Genomic DNA, 17,302 nt, shown 5'->3' on the forward strand with positions numbered 1-17,302 from the left:
TTGAAACGCGACCCAGGAGGAGGGAGGTGAGCATCCCCCTTCTTGCAATACCTAGCGCGGAAACTGATAACCTCTTCACGCTCACCATTCTTGTAGACACAGTACTTGAACACGTTAACTCGTTTCGAGTCGGCTGGGATTGAGACCTGTTCGGCACATCGATATATGGCCATAGTTATGAACGAACCAGTCTTGTTGTCTCTGATGTTGTCGTCGGTCCGAATGAGGAGGTGTTTATGTTCAAGCACTCCGTATTCGTGTAGTGGCGAGCTGCAATTCGCCCCGTACACAATGCCACTCGAAGCGAGTCCACGGCCGATGAAACCATGCCATCCAGTTATGTGGAATACTTCATCTGAGATGTTGGTGTAGTAGTTCGCAAGTTTGCTAAATGCTAGTGTACGGGTGTTGGAGTGTATGAAGGCACTATCACGAGGATGTCGATGCATTTCCTCCGCGCAGCCAAGGGAAGGTGGACGTATAGGTGTTGTACAAGTGTATTCGAGAACTAAAAGAGTGTAATAGTGCCTGCGTAGGCTGCTAATATACAAGATAAAGTCTCAAAACTAAGAATCGCATGATGAGTGTTGATGATCGTTGTGTCGTGTAGGAATTCAAGTGATCAACTCTGCCCTAGCAACTGCTTCTAAAATACTAAGGATATACTTCCCCAGTATTGACTAAGCACCCGTTGCACCGGCACACTAGCAAACCGGAATCCGCGATAGTCGGGCTTAACAAGTCTGGCTTGTAGGTCTGCAAAAGACAGACAAATAGCTGCTCAGTAAGATAGAACAGTCCAGGCTCCGCTGTCGCAGAAAGGACACAGAGTGAGATCATGTCTAGCGACTCGGAATTTTGGCTCAGATCACCGTACTTTGACGATGAATGGGGATGTGACTCAAAGTGCGAGCCAAAATCGTTTGACTTGCCAACGTAAGCATAGCGTGAGTTTGGCTTCCAGTGTTCGACAAGTTGGGAGGAATTATGGAACCTCGCATAGACCCCGGCCCGGTCCAAAGAATGACGATCTACAACCCTAACACGAGCGTTTGTGATCAGATCCACGACTGTGAATTTCTTGTCCGCGTCTTATACAACCCCGTAGAGACCAGCATCTTTGATACCGTTGATTATTGTCATGGTGAGACCTGGCACGCTAGATCTGCGGATGAAGTCTGTGATCTTTTCGGCATCTCCGGGCGCGGGTGAGTGAAGAAAGGCTGATATGAGGTGAGTGACAGTCTTGCCGAGTACAGTTGTGCCGGGCAAGGAAGAAGAAGTCCAGTCTCGCTTGTCGAATACTGTACGACCTGGCAGTTTGACATCTAGACGCCACTCATTGACATCAGCTTGCCACTGAGGGCCCTTATCGATATATTCGAGGGGAACATGGCGGTTCCTGAAGCCGTCTCCCTCAGTGACGCCGCGTATGAAGATCTTGGCCATTCTCTTCTCTGTCAGACCTAGGAATTGGCCTTGCATTCCCTTCTTGTATTGGATCGGTTCGGACGTACTAGTGAAGTCGGCGTTGAGGCGGAATGCATACGTGGTCTGCTGTCGGAATTGCCGCTGCGAAGCAATGTCCAAGGGAGCTCCGTCGGCCCATGCGTTCCGCTGCTCAGCGGAAACACGGGCCAGCAGGTTCGGCGGCGCGTTCGGGGGAGTCCAGGCCATCAAAGCGACAGCTGAAAGATGCTTAACGGAATTAGTGGCTGATAGATACACGGACGCATCGGTTCCAATCTGGAAGACAACGTACACAATCGTAGTGTTCAGGCTACCTCCACCGATCGATAGTTGGAGACTGACAAGAAGCTATTTGTTGAGCTGCAGAAAGGAAGCAGACGAACTGCAGAGACGCTCTTGCTGAGTTGCACAAGCTTCTGGACAGAGTCGCTGGTGCTTGTTGAAAAGATGTTCTAGTGTCTTTCACAAGGCAAAGAGCAAGAGAAGAAGAGGGAAACGAGAGATGTGTAATTTTCACTGGAGTCTCTACCTACAAGAGCCAGATTGGTGCATGTGAAGGTGGTGGCGTCATTGCAAACGGGAAGAATGCGTACTGCTGCAGGCAGGTGCGCTTGGTAAGATCACGCACCGCCTGTTACCCACTTCTCACTATCACCGACAATCACACCGTTACGCTAATTCGAGCATGTCCGCGGGTCTTCATTCATGTCGCAAATCGCCGTCAACTGGAGTTCTAAGACGCGTATAGCAAACCGCGAATCATGAGACACGGGCGAGATGACTATCATTGCATGACCTGCTTGGCAATCGTCCGCAATCAGTCACTCTGCCGGGCTGACGATGCCTACTTAGGTATCTCCTGTGACGCAGCGCTGGAACCCCGCTATTCTGTCCACGAGTGTTGGCTGAAAAGTGGATCCGAAGTCTCTTTCACCTCTGCTACGCAGTCTGCAGGTGAGTGAGATTGTCTCATACCCGAAGCGCATGGTCAGTCACTCGGAGAGCAAACGCATCTTTTCATAAACTTTCCACTGCTTCTGTAAGCTCATCATCAGTATTTGTTTGCGTGGTCTCCTCACACAGCTTCACGGACCTTCGTTTGTTATTTGGAGATAACAAGCTACCTAACGTCACAAGGCGGAAGTAAGTATCACGAAGATTCTTCCGCAAAACTGCTGCATTTACTGACACTTCAGCACTTCGCAGCGATAAAAACGATCATACGTCTTCATATGGCGCCCTACGTTCCGAAAGAATATCCTCAAGAGCGTGGCTGGAAACAAGGTGATGATGCATTGGATGCACACGAGACAGAGCTCTGCAAGAACGGTCCTGCACCTCCCAATCATCTCGTTGAATGCCGAAGGACAGTTGACGGCAAATACACAATCGGTTACACGGAACTGTCCACATCGTCACAGACTTCGGAGCGCGCTCCCCACTCCTTCTCCGCCGAAGGTCTGCAGAAAACTCGGACCCCAAAGATCGCTAGGGAGTTCGATCTCAGTCGACTGGATTATCATGGCGTCTTCCACATCCCTATCACATACAAAGCTGGCCCTAAAATCAAGTGGCAGTTTTCCGGGTCTTCCGCAAGGGCGCTTGCGTCGGCACTTGCTGGTCGTGGCGTGAAGTGTAAATACGGTGACCTCACAAAGGTGTTTACAGAGGCGGACATCAAAGCGACATTTGCATCAATCTCCGCGAAAGAGACGCAAGTATCCGACAACTATAAACTGTACCATCCTGCGGACCGCAACAGCCTTGTCTTCCCAGATGAGGCCAACATTGCGATAGTCGCGCGAGCGTACAAGCACAGCTTGATTCCCTTCTGTCCTTTCATGAACGCTGATCGCACTGGCTACAACCATTTCTACAACACTCAGAATCGGCCACCCATTTATGCTCGATGGTCAACAGGGCGGTAAGCATTGTTCCAGCCAGTAGTGCTAGGTTGTCTGCCAAAGTTCAAGTTGGCCAAGAATCCAACCTATGAAGTCATGCATATATGCATCGACACTCTCTGGATCATTGCACGTACCTTCTTCAACGACGATTGTTTGGCAACGAAACCGATCTTAGCTTCGCCACGAAACTGCTCAGGAAGGAACCATTGCTAACGTTAAATCATGTAGTGGAGAAGAATGAAGAAGGTGTGTTCCATAGTTGGTATTCCGGGAACGTATTGCTAATGAGGCTAACAGACGACGAAGAGCCTAAGAGGCAATAGGCCGGTATGTAAATCGAGCCCCTATTCCTCAACAATGCAGCATCTCTATTCTTTGTTCAAAGTTTTGTTTATAGCTTGCTTACCTTGCCTTAGAGATTTCGCCTTTCATCTCACATGATGACCGTCTCTGTGCTGCTAAGATCGTCGTATCGTTATATCGTTTTGCTGATTATCTGTAGTCGCCATGACGATTTAAGAGCAAATCGAGCTCATCAACACCGTTCTTCCCAACGTGTGCGCCAATGACAAGCCAGTTTACGAGAACATGCTGGTGGAGTTATACCAGAGGCTATCAGATGAGCAGCGGCAAAGCGAAGCCGATGCTGAAGCGCCAGCGAAACGTGTTCGACAGGCTGGCTGCCCTAAGCCAAAACGTCGCGTAAGTTATATCGTACTCCATTGTTCCTACGGTACCCCAAGCTCTTGCACCCCACCAAAAGTACATACACTTGCATGTTAGCATGACTGCACTACAACTACAATGTAGAAGAACGCGAGCTAGATCTGTAGATTAGTCTTCACGTTTTCTTTAGGGAGTAGAAGGTTTACCTACAACTATTTGGAATAGCAATGACATATAGTTGTTTGTGTCTTATACGCTGAAGAACACCACTAATCACATCGTAGAAAACGATAGAAGTCTTTGAAGACGAGAAAGAAGACGATGACAACTATAAGATGTCCGGTGTTGTCTCTGTCGCACCGCCAACTTCATCAAAGGGCAAGGAGAACGAGGGCCGCACTACGCCAAAGAGAGAAACTACCTAGGTAAACATCTAATTTGAGCAGAGTACTCCTTCCTACTACAAGGAAGCGTATTATAGCTATATAGACATACACAGAGAACCTAGAAGCCTACAATACTATTAATTCCTATAATCTCTCTTATTAGGAGCTAATGTAAGCTGCAAAGTAGAGCTTACTATCTCTACCTATTCGGTTTTTCTCTTGTCTAGGGTGGCTGGCCAAGGCGTAAAGCCGCTCAAAGAGCTATCGAAATAAACAGATCCTACTCTCTATATTAAGCTTCGCTCGTGGTCAGAACGTAGATGAGCTTGTCAAGAACACTATTCACCGCATACAACAGAGAAATTGAAGAGGTACGCTAAAGCTTTCTATTGCTCTACAGCCTACAACAGCACTAATGTAGTTATCATCTATGTAGATATTAAGGGTTAAAGTCTACATTAACTTAGAATATCTAGTATTATCCTATAATGCACTGCTGTAGACTGCAGTAGGGACGACTACTTACTCCCGCTCCTCGGAATTTCCCTTATATATGGTAATTGAGCATGACAATAAGCAACATACTCAAATCAATCTGAAGGGGCTAGAATGCTCGTCAAAGTTGGAGAAACGCCATTCCGTTGAGTGGTGGTTTTAGGAGACTGTCAGCAGCGCCGCTCTAGCTGCAACAATGAAGCCAAATTGCAACCCCAGAAGTTCGATTGTTCTTCTGTATGCGTGCGTTGGGATGGAATAGCATTACCAAATATATCGTTTAGCGAAAGACGCATGGACTGAATTTGATGTCATCAATGGCAGGCGTGCCGACCACTCTGTCATGTCGCCGTATCTTTGTCAGTACATGGGCTGGTACCACGATTGATGCGACTGGATACCGAGCTTGCTCTCAAATGCGCTAGGATCGGCGACGACGCAACAACGCGACGCTTGACACTACAGCCTCCACATTCCGACATCGGAGATTCTACGCACCCAAGACATGTTGATAACACAAGCTCAGACAAGCTACGACGCGTCCCCAAATCGCCGAAGGTTGTGGGGTTGCTGGGGTGTTTGACCGCGGACTGCCGCCGACCGCGTTGCGCTATTCCCAGCACATTCTTTCCACTCTGCACCATGTAGCGTCTTGCAACTTCTACTCTTTTCGCAACCCTAGCTAACAATAATGCATAAATCAGGGCTGAGATTTGACCGCGAACACTCGTGGGATTTGATCCGGCAAGAAAGCACGTAACAGCATCCTAGCTGCATCCATTCGTAGCGCGCTTTCCATGATCCGACTATATCGCACCAGCACATCACGATCATTTGTAACAAAGAGTTTCGCTGATGGAAATCCTCCTCTCGCGCCTTGCGAGGACAACTTGTCATCATTGTCTGTGTTCCTGAATCATGGCACTCCGCTACCAGGTTGTTCGGGCCGAGCTTCTTTGTACCTCGAACCCAGATTTCGCCGCCACGTATACGAAGAGAGGCTTCCAGACAGCACTGCCGCAAACCGGTTACGGAAGGTCAATAGGTGTATATCTTACAAGTACGGTAATCGCGGTTATGAAGGCGACAAATTGGCTCGCGATAGGCGCGAATGATACGACACAGAATCCGAGAACGATGCACGCGTGTCGGACCGTTGACGGCGTGTGCTCTCCTCGCAGTTCGCGACGCTCTTGGTAGATCAAAGCCGTGCGGCACACCTTCTACCTTGAGAGCTTGCTATCTGTTTGCCAAAATAGGTATCAAAGCACAGGTGGAAAATTGCTTGTCCGGAGGATTATGATGTTTCTCAAATCACGGGCTATCAATCGGCGAGAGGTACTGCTTGCTCTATGCGTCCTGTGGATGTGACAGCGAGTGATACCGGGCTTATTTGAAAATTGCATAGGAAGAGAAACCACGGAAGTATGGGCGTAGATGATGCGTGGATGACTCGACACCATCGAGAGCGCCGAGATAAATTGGCATGTTTATTTTCAGTAGCATCTTGTTCCCATTCCACATTCGAAATCACGTGGAAGACTATGGCTTCTGATAGGCAGCTCGAGCTCTGACCATGAGTGGCGGCTTCAGCCAGAAAGAGTATGTCTCTTGCGTCAACCAGTCGTCGCACTTTTCGTCAAGCTCAAAGTCAAAGTCCCAAAGCAAATGGCTCAAGGCCAGCCTCAACTCGTAGTGTGCTAAACTGTGATAGCAGATCAGGTATGTGCGTAACGGCGGCAGGGGTGGCGGACTTACTTTCTTCCAAGACAAGCGCGTGGGCCGACCGAAAAAGGGTTAAAGGCTTTCTTATCATCTTTCTCGAATTCTGCGGTGCCTTCGGGTAGCCATCTCTCCGGAGCAAAGTCATCTGGTCGTACGAAATTCCGTGAAGAGTGGAATGTTGGGTAATGGAGAATGAATACCGTAGCGCCCTGGTGGACATACTCGCCGCAAATCTGCATTCCTCCTGCTGGGACTAATCTCGCCAAGGTTTCTGGGGCACCGGGGTAGACTCGCATGGCCTCGTCTAGCACTGCGGTCATATACGTAAGCTTCGGTAAGGCCTCTATGGTCATGTCGCCCTTTGAATTGAAGTTGTCGAAGATCTCTTTCTTCAATCTTTCCATGCAATGTTTGTTCTTCAAGAGTAGATATAGCGTTCCTGATAGGACAGTTGCCGTGGTTTCTGAGCCGACCACCATGAAGAGGGCAGCGTTGCCGACCATTTGGTCCAAAGAGAGGTGTGCTTTCTTTCCGTCAGGTCCACCAGTGATCAAGCCCCAGAGATCCGGACGATCGGTCTTTCTTTCCAGTCTCTCTCTTACCCTATCTTCAGCAAACTTCATGTGGGCATTTCGCTTGGCCTTCATGGACTTTGGCACTAACAGCGGCAGAATCTGGGATGCAAATGGAATATGGTAGAACACAACAATGCGAATGGTGACGACTTTGATAGTCGCGACAATCACCCGTACCCAACTGTTGTATTCCGACCGCTCTAGTAGCCCCAGAGATGCACCGAAAGCAAGATCGCCCATAACATCAAAGGCCAGGAAGTTGAACATATCCACCATGTTTGTCTCGAGACCTTGGTCGGCGCGTGACTGCACTGCTGCGACCAGTCTATCGACATGCTTGCGTAGCAGAGACTCTTGTTCCTTTAGTGCTCGAGTGGAAAACCCTTGGTTAAAGAGTTGGCGTTGTTCACGATGCTTCTCGTCGTCCAGAACGTCGATGATACCCGGCTCGCCTGACATGGGCGGAGGGTTAGCAAGAGGGTTCTTCGGTAGAGGCTTTCGGGGTGCGGAGTTGCCTGTCCCATGGATATCTTGATAGAATCAGTGACAATGTACTCAGAATAGAACAAGGTCGCAATTACCCTTCCATGCGTTACTGGATGTATAGCTTAACTCCCAAGGGCTCAAGCGCACAACTGGACCATATTGTTCGTGAAGGCGGTGCGCATCGAACACTGTGGTACCCCTCCATCTGGAGAGAATGCGGGGTATAGGGGACGCTCGCCACAAGAGTGGACCCGGATACTTTCGAAGTGGGTGAAAGAGAACATTGTACACCAGCCATCCGACGATAGACGTGACCTAGCCAAGCTTAGAACTTCAAAACAATTGCAATGGCAATGGTTGGACTTACTGCTAGAGAGACGATCCGAAGAAGAAGTAGTATAATCGCCATACTGAGGTTCACCGTACGCAGGTAACACAAAGATGCTCCGCGAGAAAAGAGAAGATACCGGATCAACAAAATGATAATCAAAACGCTCATCTGGTTTCATGACTATCGGGTTATCTCAAGCCATGACTGACCGCTACTCAGTTGCGATAAGGGACATTACTACCTTCATTCGACATCACGCGACAGCTCCCTCGCACTCGGTGTTTTTCTGGATGCATGGCCAGATGTGCGGTCGTTACTCGGCGTCTCTTCGCCAGCACTGTGTGCAACCCTAGACTTGATCAAGACAAGCGAGGAAAACTGTATCCACCATGAGTTACATTCTAGGACAGTTTCCAATCTCTGTATCGTAGAGGATGTGTAAGTAGGTCCGTTTTGAAGAGTGTTGCGAGTAATCCAGGCTTGTGTACGACGATTCGCATATCGGACGTAGGTTGTATATAGCCAACGTAGAATACCGTAGCTCGGGAGAATAAACGATCCATCGTCTGATTCAACATCTCAACTTTTTCTGGAATTATCTCAAGAATCCAGGTTCTTTTTCTAGTATGCGCAGCCAAGCTAGCCACTTTGCGCCATCTGTGGCTTTCTTTTGCCCTCAGAGTAAGGCCCCCACAGAGGCGTACCTCGAGCAATTACAAAAGTACATTGTTGAAACACCTCTTCTTCAACCTTTTGCAGAGGCCATCACATCATTAAGAGACACGTGGAAGACACTCTGCAAGGGCCACACGGATATCGCCAACCTCAAGTCAGGCGAACGACACGTCGTCAGTCTAGAGCGATGGATTACCAATGGAATAGCTGGACCAGTTTCCAGCTCCATGTCAGGGATTTTGGCGTTGCCATTGTTGGTCGTTATCCAGATTTGCCAATACTTCCAGCTATTGGAGTTGCACAAGCTCACGCATGAGCAAATGCTGTCAAGTCTGAGGAATGGCGGAGGTGCCCAGGGATATTGCGGAGGCCTCCCTACAGCTTTTGCCATCTCCTGCGCGAAAGACGAAGAAGATGTGGTTCGTCTTGCTACCAAAGCTCTGCGGCTGGCTCTTGCTGTGGGCGCGTTTGGTGAGTTGGGCGACGACGAGTCGATTGAAGGAGCGACGACCATTGCGGTACGATTGAGAGCCTCTCAGCAAGGAGAGGAGCTCGTGGAGGGCATCCCTGGCGTAAGTCATTTTCGATCTTTGTTCCCAGCAAGAATTCCTTATCGCCTTTCCGTTAGCTGCATTTACACAATCGTGACTTGGCTTAGTGATGGACACAAGCCGAGCGCATCTAGCTTTTGTCTTGTCCGTGCTACAGCCATGTACTGACACACTTTAGTGCTACATCTCCGCAATAACCGACCCAAGAACGATAAGTATTGTTGGCCCGGTGATTGAGCTTATGAAGGTGGCCAACAGAGCTCGTGACCAAGGGTTACTAGTCACAGACATACACATCCGCGGCAAAGTACACAACCCAGAAAATGCGCCTCTAGTTAAAGTGCTCTTTGATATATGTCAAGAGCATGATGAGATGACGTTGCCTGATGCAAGTCAGCTGCGAGTTCCTGTGCGATCGAACTTGAATGGCAAGCTGCTGGATAAGTGTTCGTTGACATATGAGGCAATCGATACGATTCTTGCGTCCCGATGCGAGTGGTATCGGCTCTTGAAAGAGGTGGCGCAAGACCTGGCGGGAAGCGGTACTGATTCCCATACATTCGCGCTGTTTGGGATTGGAGACCCGGTGCCTCTCATGCCATTCCACAATGCCCGTTTGCGGGTGGCGAAAGTGGAAGCTCATACCGCTATTCAGGAAGCTAGGTTGGCTGAATACAAATAGTAAGTTGCCTGGAAGGATGCTGGAGAGAGGCTTATCTCGCTTAAGTTAGCGTCACGCTAACGCATGTCATCAGTCCGGAAGACGCCATCGCCGTCACAGGAGTTTCCTGCCGACTTCCACGAGCAAACGACCTCGAAGAACTATGGCAGCTTCTGGTCGCTGGCACATCGACTTGCGAAGAGATCCGCCATGACAGAGTTCCAATGCACGAGAGCTTTCGGGCGCTCCAGAACGAAAAGTGGAAGCCGAAGTGGTTCGGCAACTTCATCGATGGGGCCGATGAGTTCGACTGGGCGTTCTTCCGTTCCAACGCCAAAGAGGCTGCCAGCATGGACCCTCAGCAGCGAATCTTATTGGAACTGACGTTCCAGGCTTTGGATTCGGCGGGCTATCTCCGCAGACATGTTCGTGAGGATGGAGACAGGGTCGGCTGCTTCATCGGAGCGAGTTTCATCGAGTACACGGATAATACTGGTGCTCATGCTCCGACTGCATACACAGCAACTGGTACGATTCGCGCATTCCTCTGCGGAAGACTCAGCTATCACTACGGTTGGACTGGCCCCGCGGAAGTTATCGATACCGCCTGCTCTTCTTCTCTTGTCGCTATCAATCGCGCGTGCCAATCTATCTGGTCAGGCGAGTGCCCTATGGCGGTCGCTGGCGGAGTCAACATCATATCCGGTGTTCACAATTACTTGAACCTGGGAAAGGCTGGCTTCCTCAGTCCTACTGGTCAATGCAAGCCATTTGACCAGTCGGCAGATGGGTACTGTCGTGGAGATGGTGCTGGGATGATCGTGCTGAAGCCCTTGAAACAGGCTTTGGCAGATGGCGACCAGGTGTTCGGTGTCATTCCGGGATCATCTACGAACCAAGGTGGTTTGTCTGCGTCTTTGACAGTCACTCAACCCTCAGCCCAAGTCAGCTTGTACCAGTCAATTCTCAAGCGTGCCGGCATGAGCCCAAACCATGTGTCATACGTTGAAGCTCACGGCACTGGTACGCAAGCCGGCGACCCTCTCGAAGTCAGCAGTATCAGGGACGTATTTGGTGGATCAGATCGACCTACTAAGGTGTATCTCGGTTCCATCAAAGCCAACACCGGTCACGCAGAGTCAGCTGCGGGGGTTGCTGGACTACTCAAGGTCATTGCGATGTTGCAGAAGAAGGCTATCCCACCCCACGCATTGTTCAACTCCTTGAACCCGAAGATTCCTTCGTTGGGCCCAGATAAGATTGCTATCGCAAAGGATCTTGAGCCCTGGGAGGTACCCTTTAGAGCGGCGTGGGTCAACAACTACGGAGCGGCAGGAAGCAATGCGTCGCTCGTTGTTTGTGAAGGGCCTCGGAAAAGCAATGAGGAAGCGTGAGTTCACACACCAATGCCAGCAAGACTAACACTAATATATTTGAACAGACGACTACGCCTCCCTGAAGGTACTCAGTACCCCATCGTACTATCGGCTCATACAATCGAGAGCCTCAAAGCCTACGCAGAGTCTCTGAAGTCGTATATTACTCGAGAGAATCCCGACCTTGCTAGTCTTGCTTACACGCTATCTGAGCGACGGAAGCGGCATCCAGTAGCGTGGGTCACAACAGTTTCCGAGATTGCAGGCTTGCAGAGAGAAATCTCTACCATTATTCGACCATGCAACATCACGCCCTCATCCAAACGTGTGGTACTTGCTTTCTCGGGTCAGAGCAAGCAGACAGTCGGTCTGTCGGAGACACTGTACAATTCCATCCCTAGGCTACGCCACTACATCGAGGAGTGTGAGCGCATCCTTCTCACGATCGGTTGTCCGTCGATTATCCCGGCTATCTTCCAGAGTTCAATCATCACCGACCCAGTTCTGTTGCAGACAGGTACCATGGCTGTTCAATACGCAAGCGCTAAGTGTTGGATGGATGCCGGCATTCGACCGGCCTGTATCGTTGGACACAGTTTTGGGGAGCTGTCCGCATTGGCCGTGTCCGGTGTGCTCTCTATCGAAGATGCTCTTAAGCTTGTTGCTACGAGAGCGCAGCTCATGGCAACTAAATGGGGACCGGAAAGAGGCATTATGCTTGCAATTTTTGCACCAATCGCTGTTGTCACGCGCATAGTTGAAGCTGTTGACAGCAACAACCTAGAAATTGCTTGTTTCAATGCTCCCAACAGCCAGGTTGTAGTTGGCACCCAAGCTGCAGTGGCCGATACGGAAAAATTGCTGGCTACTGACCCTTCTTTCAAGGGTATCAAGAGCCAAAGGGTTGACGTTACCCATGGGTTCCATTCTGCCTTCACCGAGCCGATCCGCAGCGACCTGGCTCAATCTTTGGAATCATTGACTTTCAAACAAGCTTTCATTCCTATCGAGCCATGTACACAAGCACATACTAGCTCGATCACTGCTGAGCATGTTGTATCGCACGTTCGACAACCCGTCTACTTTGCAGACGCTGTTCAGCGGATCGAGAAGCGACTAGGGGGTTGCATCTGGCTTGAAGCAGGGTTTGATTCGTCTATCATTCCCATGGTCAAGCGTGCGAGTGCCAAGTCAGAGATCCATTCGTTCTACAGCATCAAGACGGCTAGCGCTGTTCATCCTACCGAGGTTCTTTCTCAAAGCACTGCTGAACTGTGGAAAGAAGGAATCGACGTTACACCATGGGCTTTCCTCTCTCCATCCGATGCTGGGGTAGAGCCAATCTGGTTGCCCCCTTACCAGTTCCAGAGATCTAAAGCGTGGCTAGGTGAGTTGCAACTGTACAAGAGTTTTGTGAAATGTCTACTGACTTGGTACCTTCACCGCTACAGAGAACATTGATAGAGCTACTGAACTCCAACAAAGTATAGCCACTCTCGTTTCGCAAAAGCCAGAGGCCGCATCCATCCCAGTCTCCACTCGATTGGTGTGTCATGCTGGGTCAAATGGCAGTACGGAAAAGTTCGCCATCAACAATTCGGCCAGTCGCTTCCGTGAAGTCATCAGCGGACATGCTGTTCGAGGGCGGCCGCTTTGTCCTGCTTCAATGTATATGGAGTGCGCAGCCATGTCAGCACAACTGCTTGGAGTCGAGCTCAACTCCAAGTCGCTGGCGTTCGAGGATCTGTCATTTGAATCGCCTTTGGGCGTCAACCTGGACCGCGATGTCAGCCTGAGCCTTGATGAAACTACTAGGCACAGCTGGAAGTTTACGCTTTCGAGTTCTCCCGGCTCTGCAAGTCATTCGACACGTGCAACTGTCCATGGCAGAGGTCAAATGCTTTTGATCGAAAACCCTCGGTTTTCCACATACAAGCGACTCATAGCTGACCGCCTTGACTCTATTCGATCCAGTCCAAGTGCAGAGAAGCTCAACGGTGGACGAGCATACAAGCTTTTCTCAAAGGTTGTCGATTACGCCGACTTCTTTCATGGGATCAAGAGCATCGTCATAGACAAGAATGAGGCACTGGCGGAGATCCGGATGCCTGACAGCCATGTTGGAGGCGACGAAAGTTCTGTGACGAAGCACTGTGACACAGTTTCCATCGACGCGTTCATCCAGGTATCTGGTTTGCTCATCAACAGCAGCAAGGCTTGTCCTCCTGGCCAAGTATTTGTGGCTTCGGGTCTTGAAAACATTACCATGTCGAGACATTGCGACTTTGACGTCCACAAGGAATGGAGCGTCTACGCCATTTTCACACTCATTGATGATGTGCACGCGACCGGTGACGTCTTTGTTTTAACAAAAGCTGGCGAGGTAGCCATGACAGCTATTGGCACCAAATTCCATCGTCTGGAGATCTCTAAGCTTGAACGAACTCTGGACTCAGCTAATGGATCGAGGGCTAGTTCAAAAGAGGCTCCACGTCCGTCTCTCTCCATCCCCATAGCTTCCTTCCAGAACTCTAGGCCTACCGTAGTCCAGAAGCCTACATCGCTAGCACCTGACAGCGATTCTGGATTCTCCAGTGCATCGTCGGTCGCTGAAGAAGATTTGGGTGACAGGGAGGCTCCATTGAAGACAATGATCTCAACGTATACCGGTGCACCGGTAGACTTTATTGCCTCGAACACATGCATTGGTGATCTCGGTATCGACTCACTAGCAGCGGTAGAGCTCTCCGATGAGATCAGTGAACGCTTCGGAAAACTGGTCTCACCTGGTGAGCTTTTGACGATGAGCTTTGGGGCATTAAGCCAGATAATCTTCCCTGGCGCCACTAAGACCAATCAAAAGCGCGCTACGCCATCCGCGAAGCAGGCCGCGACCGCTCCGTTACCAGTATCTGAGGTGCTCGAACTAAAATCGAAGACCGATTCAAGTTTTGACCAGAGTCTTGTGGAATCTTCTGGTGATCTACGACGTACAAAGTTGTTCGAACTCATTTCAGAGCTATGTGGTGCAGATGTCAGCCAGATCTACGAACACCAACTTCTCCAGGATCTCGGTTTTGACTCCCTCTCTACAACGGAACTCGGGTCTAGTATATCCGATGAGTTCGATGTCGAACTCAATGGCGTTGATACTCTCCTTGATGTTTCCGTGAAAGAGCTCATGCGGCTAGTTGGAATATCTTCATCAAAGCCGGGCTCCCCGTTCTTGGCACCGCCAACCTCACGAACGCCCGCTATCTCTATAAGCGGTCTTGACCAGTCCGCGGGCATCACGGAGCCATTTCAATCTCTCTTGGAAGCAGAGTCCTCACTCCAGAATTATGCAATGTCCTGCCGGTTCACAGATTATCTTGCCAAGGTAGCTGCTCGTCAAGATGAGCTACTGCTTGCCTATCTCGTTGAAGGGTTCCGGAAACTAGGCATCGATCTCAAGACTATGGAAATAGGGGAGAGGTTACCTCCTTTTACTTATCAATTTAAGCACAACAAGGTGGTCCAAAGGTACTACGAGATTCTCGAGAAGCACAGCATTATCAAGAAGAAGAACGATGCCGTTTACGTCCGATCATCTGGCCCATGCACGTTCGCGCCTTCCGCACAGCTTCTGCAACAGCTCATCATCGATTTCCCGCAATACAGCTGCGAGGCTGAGCTCATGGCTCTCACTGGCCCAAAGATTGCAGAGTGTTTGACAGGAACCGAAGATCCTGTCAAACTTCTCTTCGGCACCAGCAAGTCCCAAGAGATCGTTGGCAACTTCTACACCAAAGCTCCTATGTTCGCCACACTGACCGAAGTGCTTGTCGACTTTATGGTTCGCATGGTCAAGAAAGCCAACGGCCCAGTTCGCATTCTAGAGGTCGGCGCAGGGATGGGTGGAACGACAAAGCGTCTTGGTGAAGCACTTAGTGCGGTCAATCATCCGATTGAGTACTTCTTCACAGACATATCCTCAACACTTGTTCGGAACGCGTCCAAGAAGTTCAAGTACCCATGGATGCAGTTCAAGACACTCAACCTGGAGGTTGCACCGCCCACCGATATGCTCGGGAAGTTTGACGTTGTTATTAGCACGAATTGTGTCCATGCGACAGCCAACAGGACTGATACCTGCCGCAGAATCCGACAGATGCTCAACTCAAACGGTTTATTGGTACTTTCTGAAATCACAAGCGTGTTCGACTGGCACGAGGCCGTTTTTGGTTTGCTAGACGGTTGGTGGTTGGCGAACGATGCCACACATGCCATTCAACCTCCAGCAGTCTGGATGGAGTTTATGCATCAAGCTGAATTTCCTAGTGCCACCTACTCACAAAGTACTGTACCTGATTGTAATCTTCAACGACTACTGGTAGCTTCTGCCCAGCAATATCCAGAGCCGCATCGTCCAATAGAGTCGCCAGTGACTGGTGTTGAGACAGTTATTTACAAATCCATCGATGGGGTTGAGATCGAAGCGGATGTCTACCTGCCGAACATTCCGTCTACCAGCTCAATGCCTGTAGGTAAATGAGCCTTCATATGTGATTCTGATCTTCACTAAACATCGTACAGCATTAATGATTCACGGAGGTGGCCACATGACACTGTCGCGCAAAGCGGTCAGACCAGCACAGACGAAGTTCTTGCTTTCGCACAACATTCTTCCTATCAGTGTGGACTATCGTTTGGTACCAGAGGTCAACGTCATTGAAGGGCCATTTTCCGACGTTCGAGATGCGTATGCGTGGATCCAGACGAAGCTCTCTGCGGTCACATCTAAATACGGTATATCTATCGACACAACTCGCGTCGTCTCGATCGGATGGTCCACTGGAGCCCACCTCGCTATGAGCCTTGCCTGGACTACCAAAGAGCTGAATCTACCACCCCCTTCTGCGATATTGGGTTTCTATGGACCGACCGATTTCGAGTCTGGTTCTCTAGAGAAACACCATAGTGAAAAGCATTACAGGCAGTTTCCTGCCCGTCGAATGCGATTGGAGAAGATCATGCAATCTCTGCCACGGACGCCCGTCACAAATTACGGAACCATGATGGATAGTAGTCAATTGGGCTGGATCAAGCCAGGCGATCCACGCTCAGAGTTGATCTTTGCAGTTCTCAAAGAGAATATCGGATTGAATGTCCTGCTTCATGGTGTCTCCCGCGAAGCTCTGACTTTGAAGCCCGACCCAGCGCTTGTCGAAGCAATCAGTCCCATGGCACATGTGAGGGAAGGCTCTTACAATGTCCCTACATTCTTGATTCATGGTACAGAAGACGAGATTGTTCCGTTCAAGACAGCTGAGTTGTTCATTGAGGAGTTGGAGAAGTCTAGGGTAGAATGCGGCTTTCTGCCAATCCCAGGGGTGAAACATATCCATGATTTGCATTTGAAACCAGAGAGCAAGGAGTGGAGAGATCAAGTGGAGCCGGGTTACCAGTTTCTTTTTGAGATTCTCGAGGTATCTGTGTGAGCAAAACACACTTTTGGGCATAGCCATGGTAGTAGTTAAAATTGATCGATACTTATCTTAGTCGATGCAGCTTGTCATCTTAGTTGGACAAGGTGTTCTCATCTCTCAAGAGCAGTAATGGTGCGAATCTGATGATATTTAATATGAATTATATAGCGAGCACTGTTACACATGCCATCCTTCCCGTCAATGAGGTGGACAGCTCAGTGGGAGTCACAGGGTATCGTCGATAGTACACCGAAATGGAAAGCACCGTTAAAGGCCGCCACTATCACAAACGCATCTCTTATCGTCGTGCACTGCTTCTGAAAAGTATGCTTGTCTTCTAGATGAAGTGCCGTATCTATTACGGACCGAAAAACGAATTGGGCCGAGAAATCCGGCGAGCGGCCAAATAATATTTCAATGTACTAATAGTGTCCGGTGACACACGGTGCGGGGCAGAACAGACCAAGTATATGCAGCTAGTATGATACAAAAGATGTCAAAGGCAGCTGGCAACCGTAGTTGTATTATCT

The 17,302-nt window shown here is 49.7% G+C and overlaps 5 protein-coding genes across 5 annotated transcripts; 3 read left to right on the forward strand and 2 right to left on the reverse strand.

The window, feature by feature from the left end:
- Positions 1 to 1,092: 1,092 nt before the first annotated feature.
- Positions 1,093 to 1,677, reverse strand: AA0111_g7044 (hypothetical protein; the record flags this gene model as incomplete). Its single annotated transcript, XM_028653335.1, has 1 exon — positions 1,093 to 1,677. The coding sequence occupies one exon, from the start codon at positions 1,675 to 1,677 to the stop codon at positions 1,093 to 1,095; it is 585 nt and encodes a 194-aa protein (XP_028505563.1).
- A 1,025-nt stretch (positions 1,678 to 2,702) lies between these two features.
- AA0111_g7045 (hypothetical protein) lies at positions 2,703 to 3,398 on the forward strand (the record flags this gene model as incomplete). The annotated part of the gene is made up of 1 exon (XM_028653336.1): positions 2,703 to 3,398. The coding sequence occupies one exon, from the start codon at positions 2,703 to 2,705 to the stop codon at positions 3,396 to 3,398; it is 696 nt and encodes a 231-aa protein (XP_028505562.1).
- Positions 3,399 to 3,965: 567 nt separating this feature from the next.
- Positions 3,966 to 4,468, forward strand: AA0111_g7046 (hypothetical protein; the record flags this gene model as incomplete). The annotated part of the gene is made up of 2 exons (XM_028653337.1): positions 3,966 to 4,079; positions 4,328 to 4,468. The coding sequence occupies 2 exons, from the start codon at positions 3,966 to 3,968 to the stop codon at positions 4,466 to 4,468; spliced, it is 255 nt and encodes an 84-aa protein (XP_028505561.1).
- A 1,998-nt stretch (positions 4,469 to 6,466) lies between these two features.
- AA0111_g7047 (hypothetical protein) lies at positions 6,467 to 8,119 on the reverse strand (the record flags this gene model as incomplete). Its single annotated transcript, XM_028653338.1, has 4 exons — positions 6,467 to 6,629; positions 6,683 to 7,754; positions 7,806 to 8,025; positions 8,078 to 8,119. 4 exons carry the CDS (start codon positions 8,117 to 8,119, stop codon positions 6,467 to 6,469), a joined length of 1,497 nt encoding a protein of 498 aa, XP_028505560.1.
- A 548-nt stretch (positions 8,120 to 8,667) lies between these two features.
- On the forward strand, positions 8,668 to 16,784 carry AA0111_g7048 (Non-reducing polyketide synthase; the record flags this gene model as incomplete). The annotated part of the gene is made up of 6 exons (XM_028653339.1): positions 8,668 to 9,288; positions 9,446 to 9,948; positions 10,023 to 11,318; positions 11,370 to 12,691; positions 12,756 to 15,830; positions 15,880 to 16,784. 6 exons carry the CDS (start codon positions 8,668 to 8,670, stop codon positions 16,782 to 16,784), a joined length of 7,722 nt encoding a protein of 2,573 aa, XP_028505411.1.
- Between the last annotated feature and the right edge of the window lie 518 nt (positions 16,785 to 17,302).

The sequence above is a fragment of the Alternaria arborescens genome, assembly GCF_004154835.1.
Source record: "Alternaria arborescens strain FERA 675 chromosome Unknown contig_15, whole genome shotgun sequence".
In the NCBI taxonomy this organism is placed as follows: Eukaryota; Fungi; Ascomycota; class Dothideomycetes; order Pleosporales; family Pleosporaceae; genus Alternaria; species Alternaria arborescens.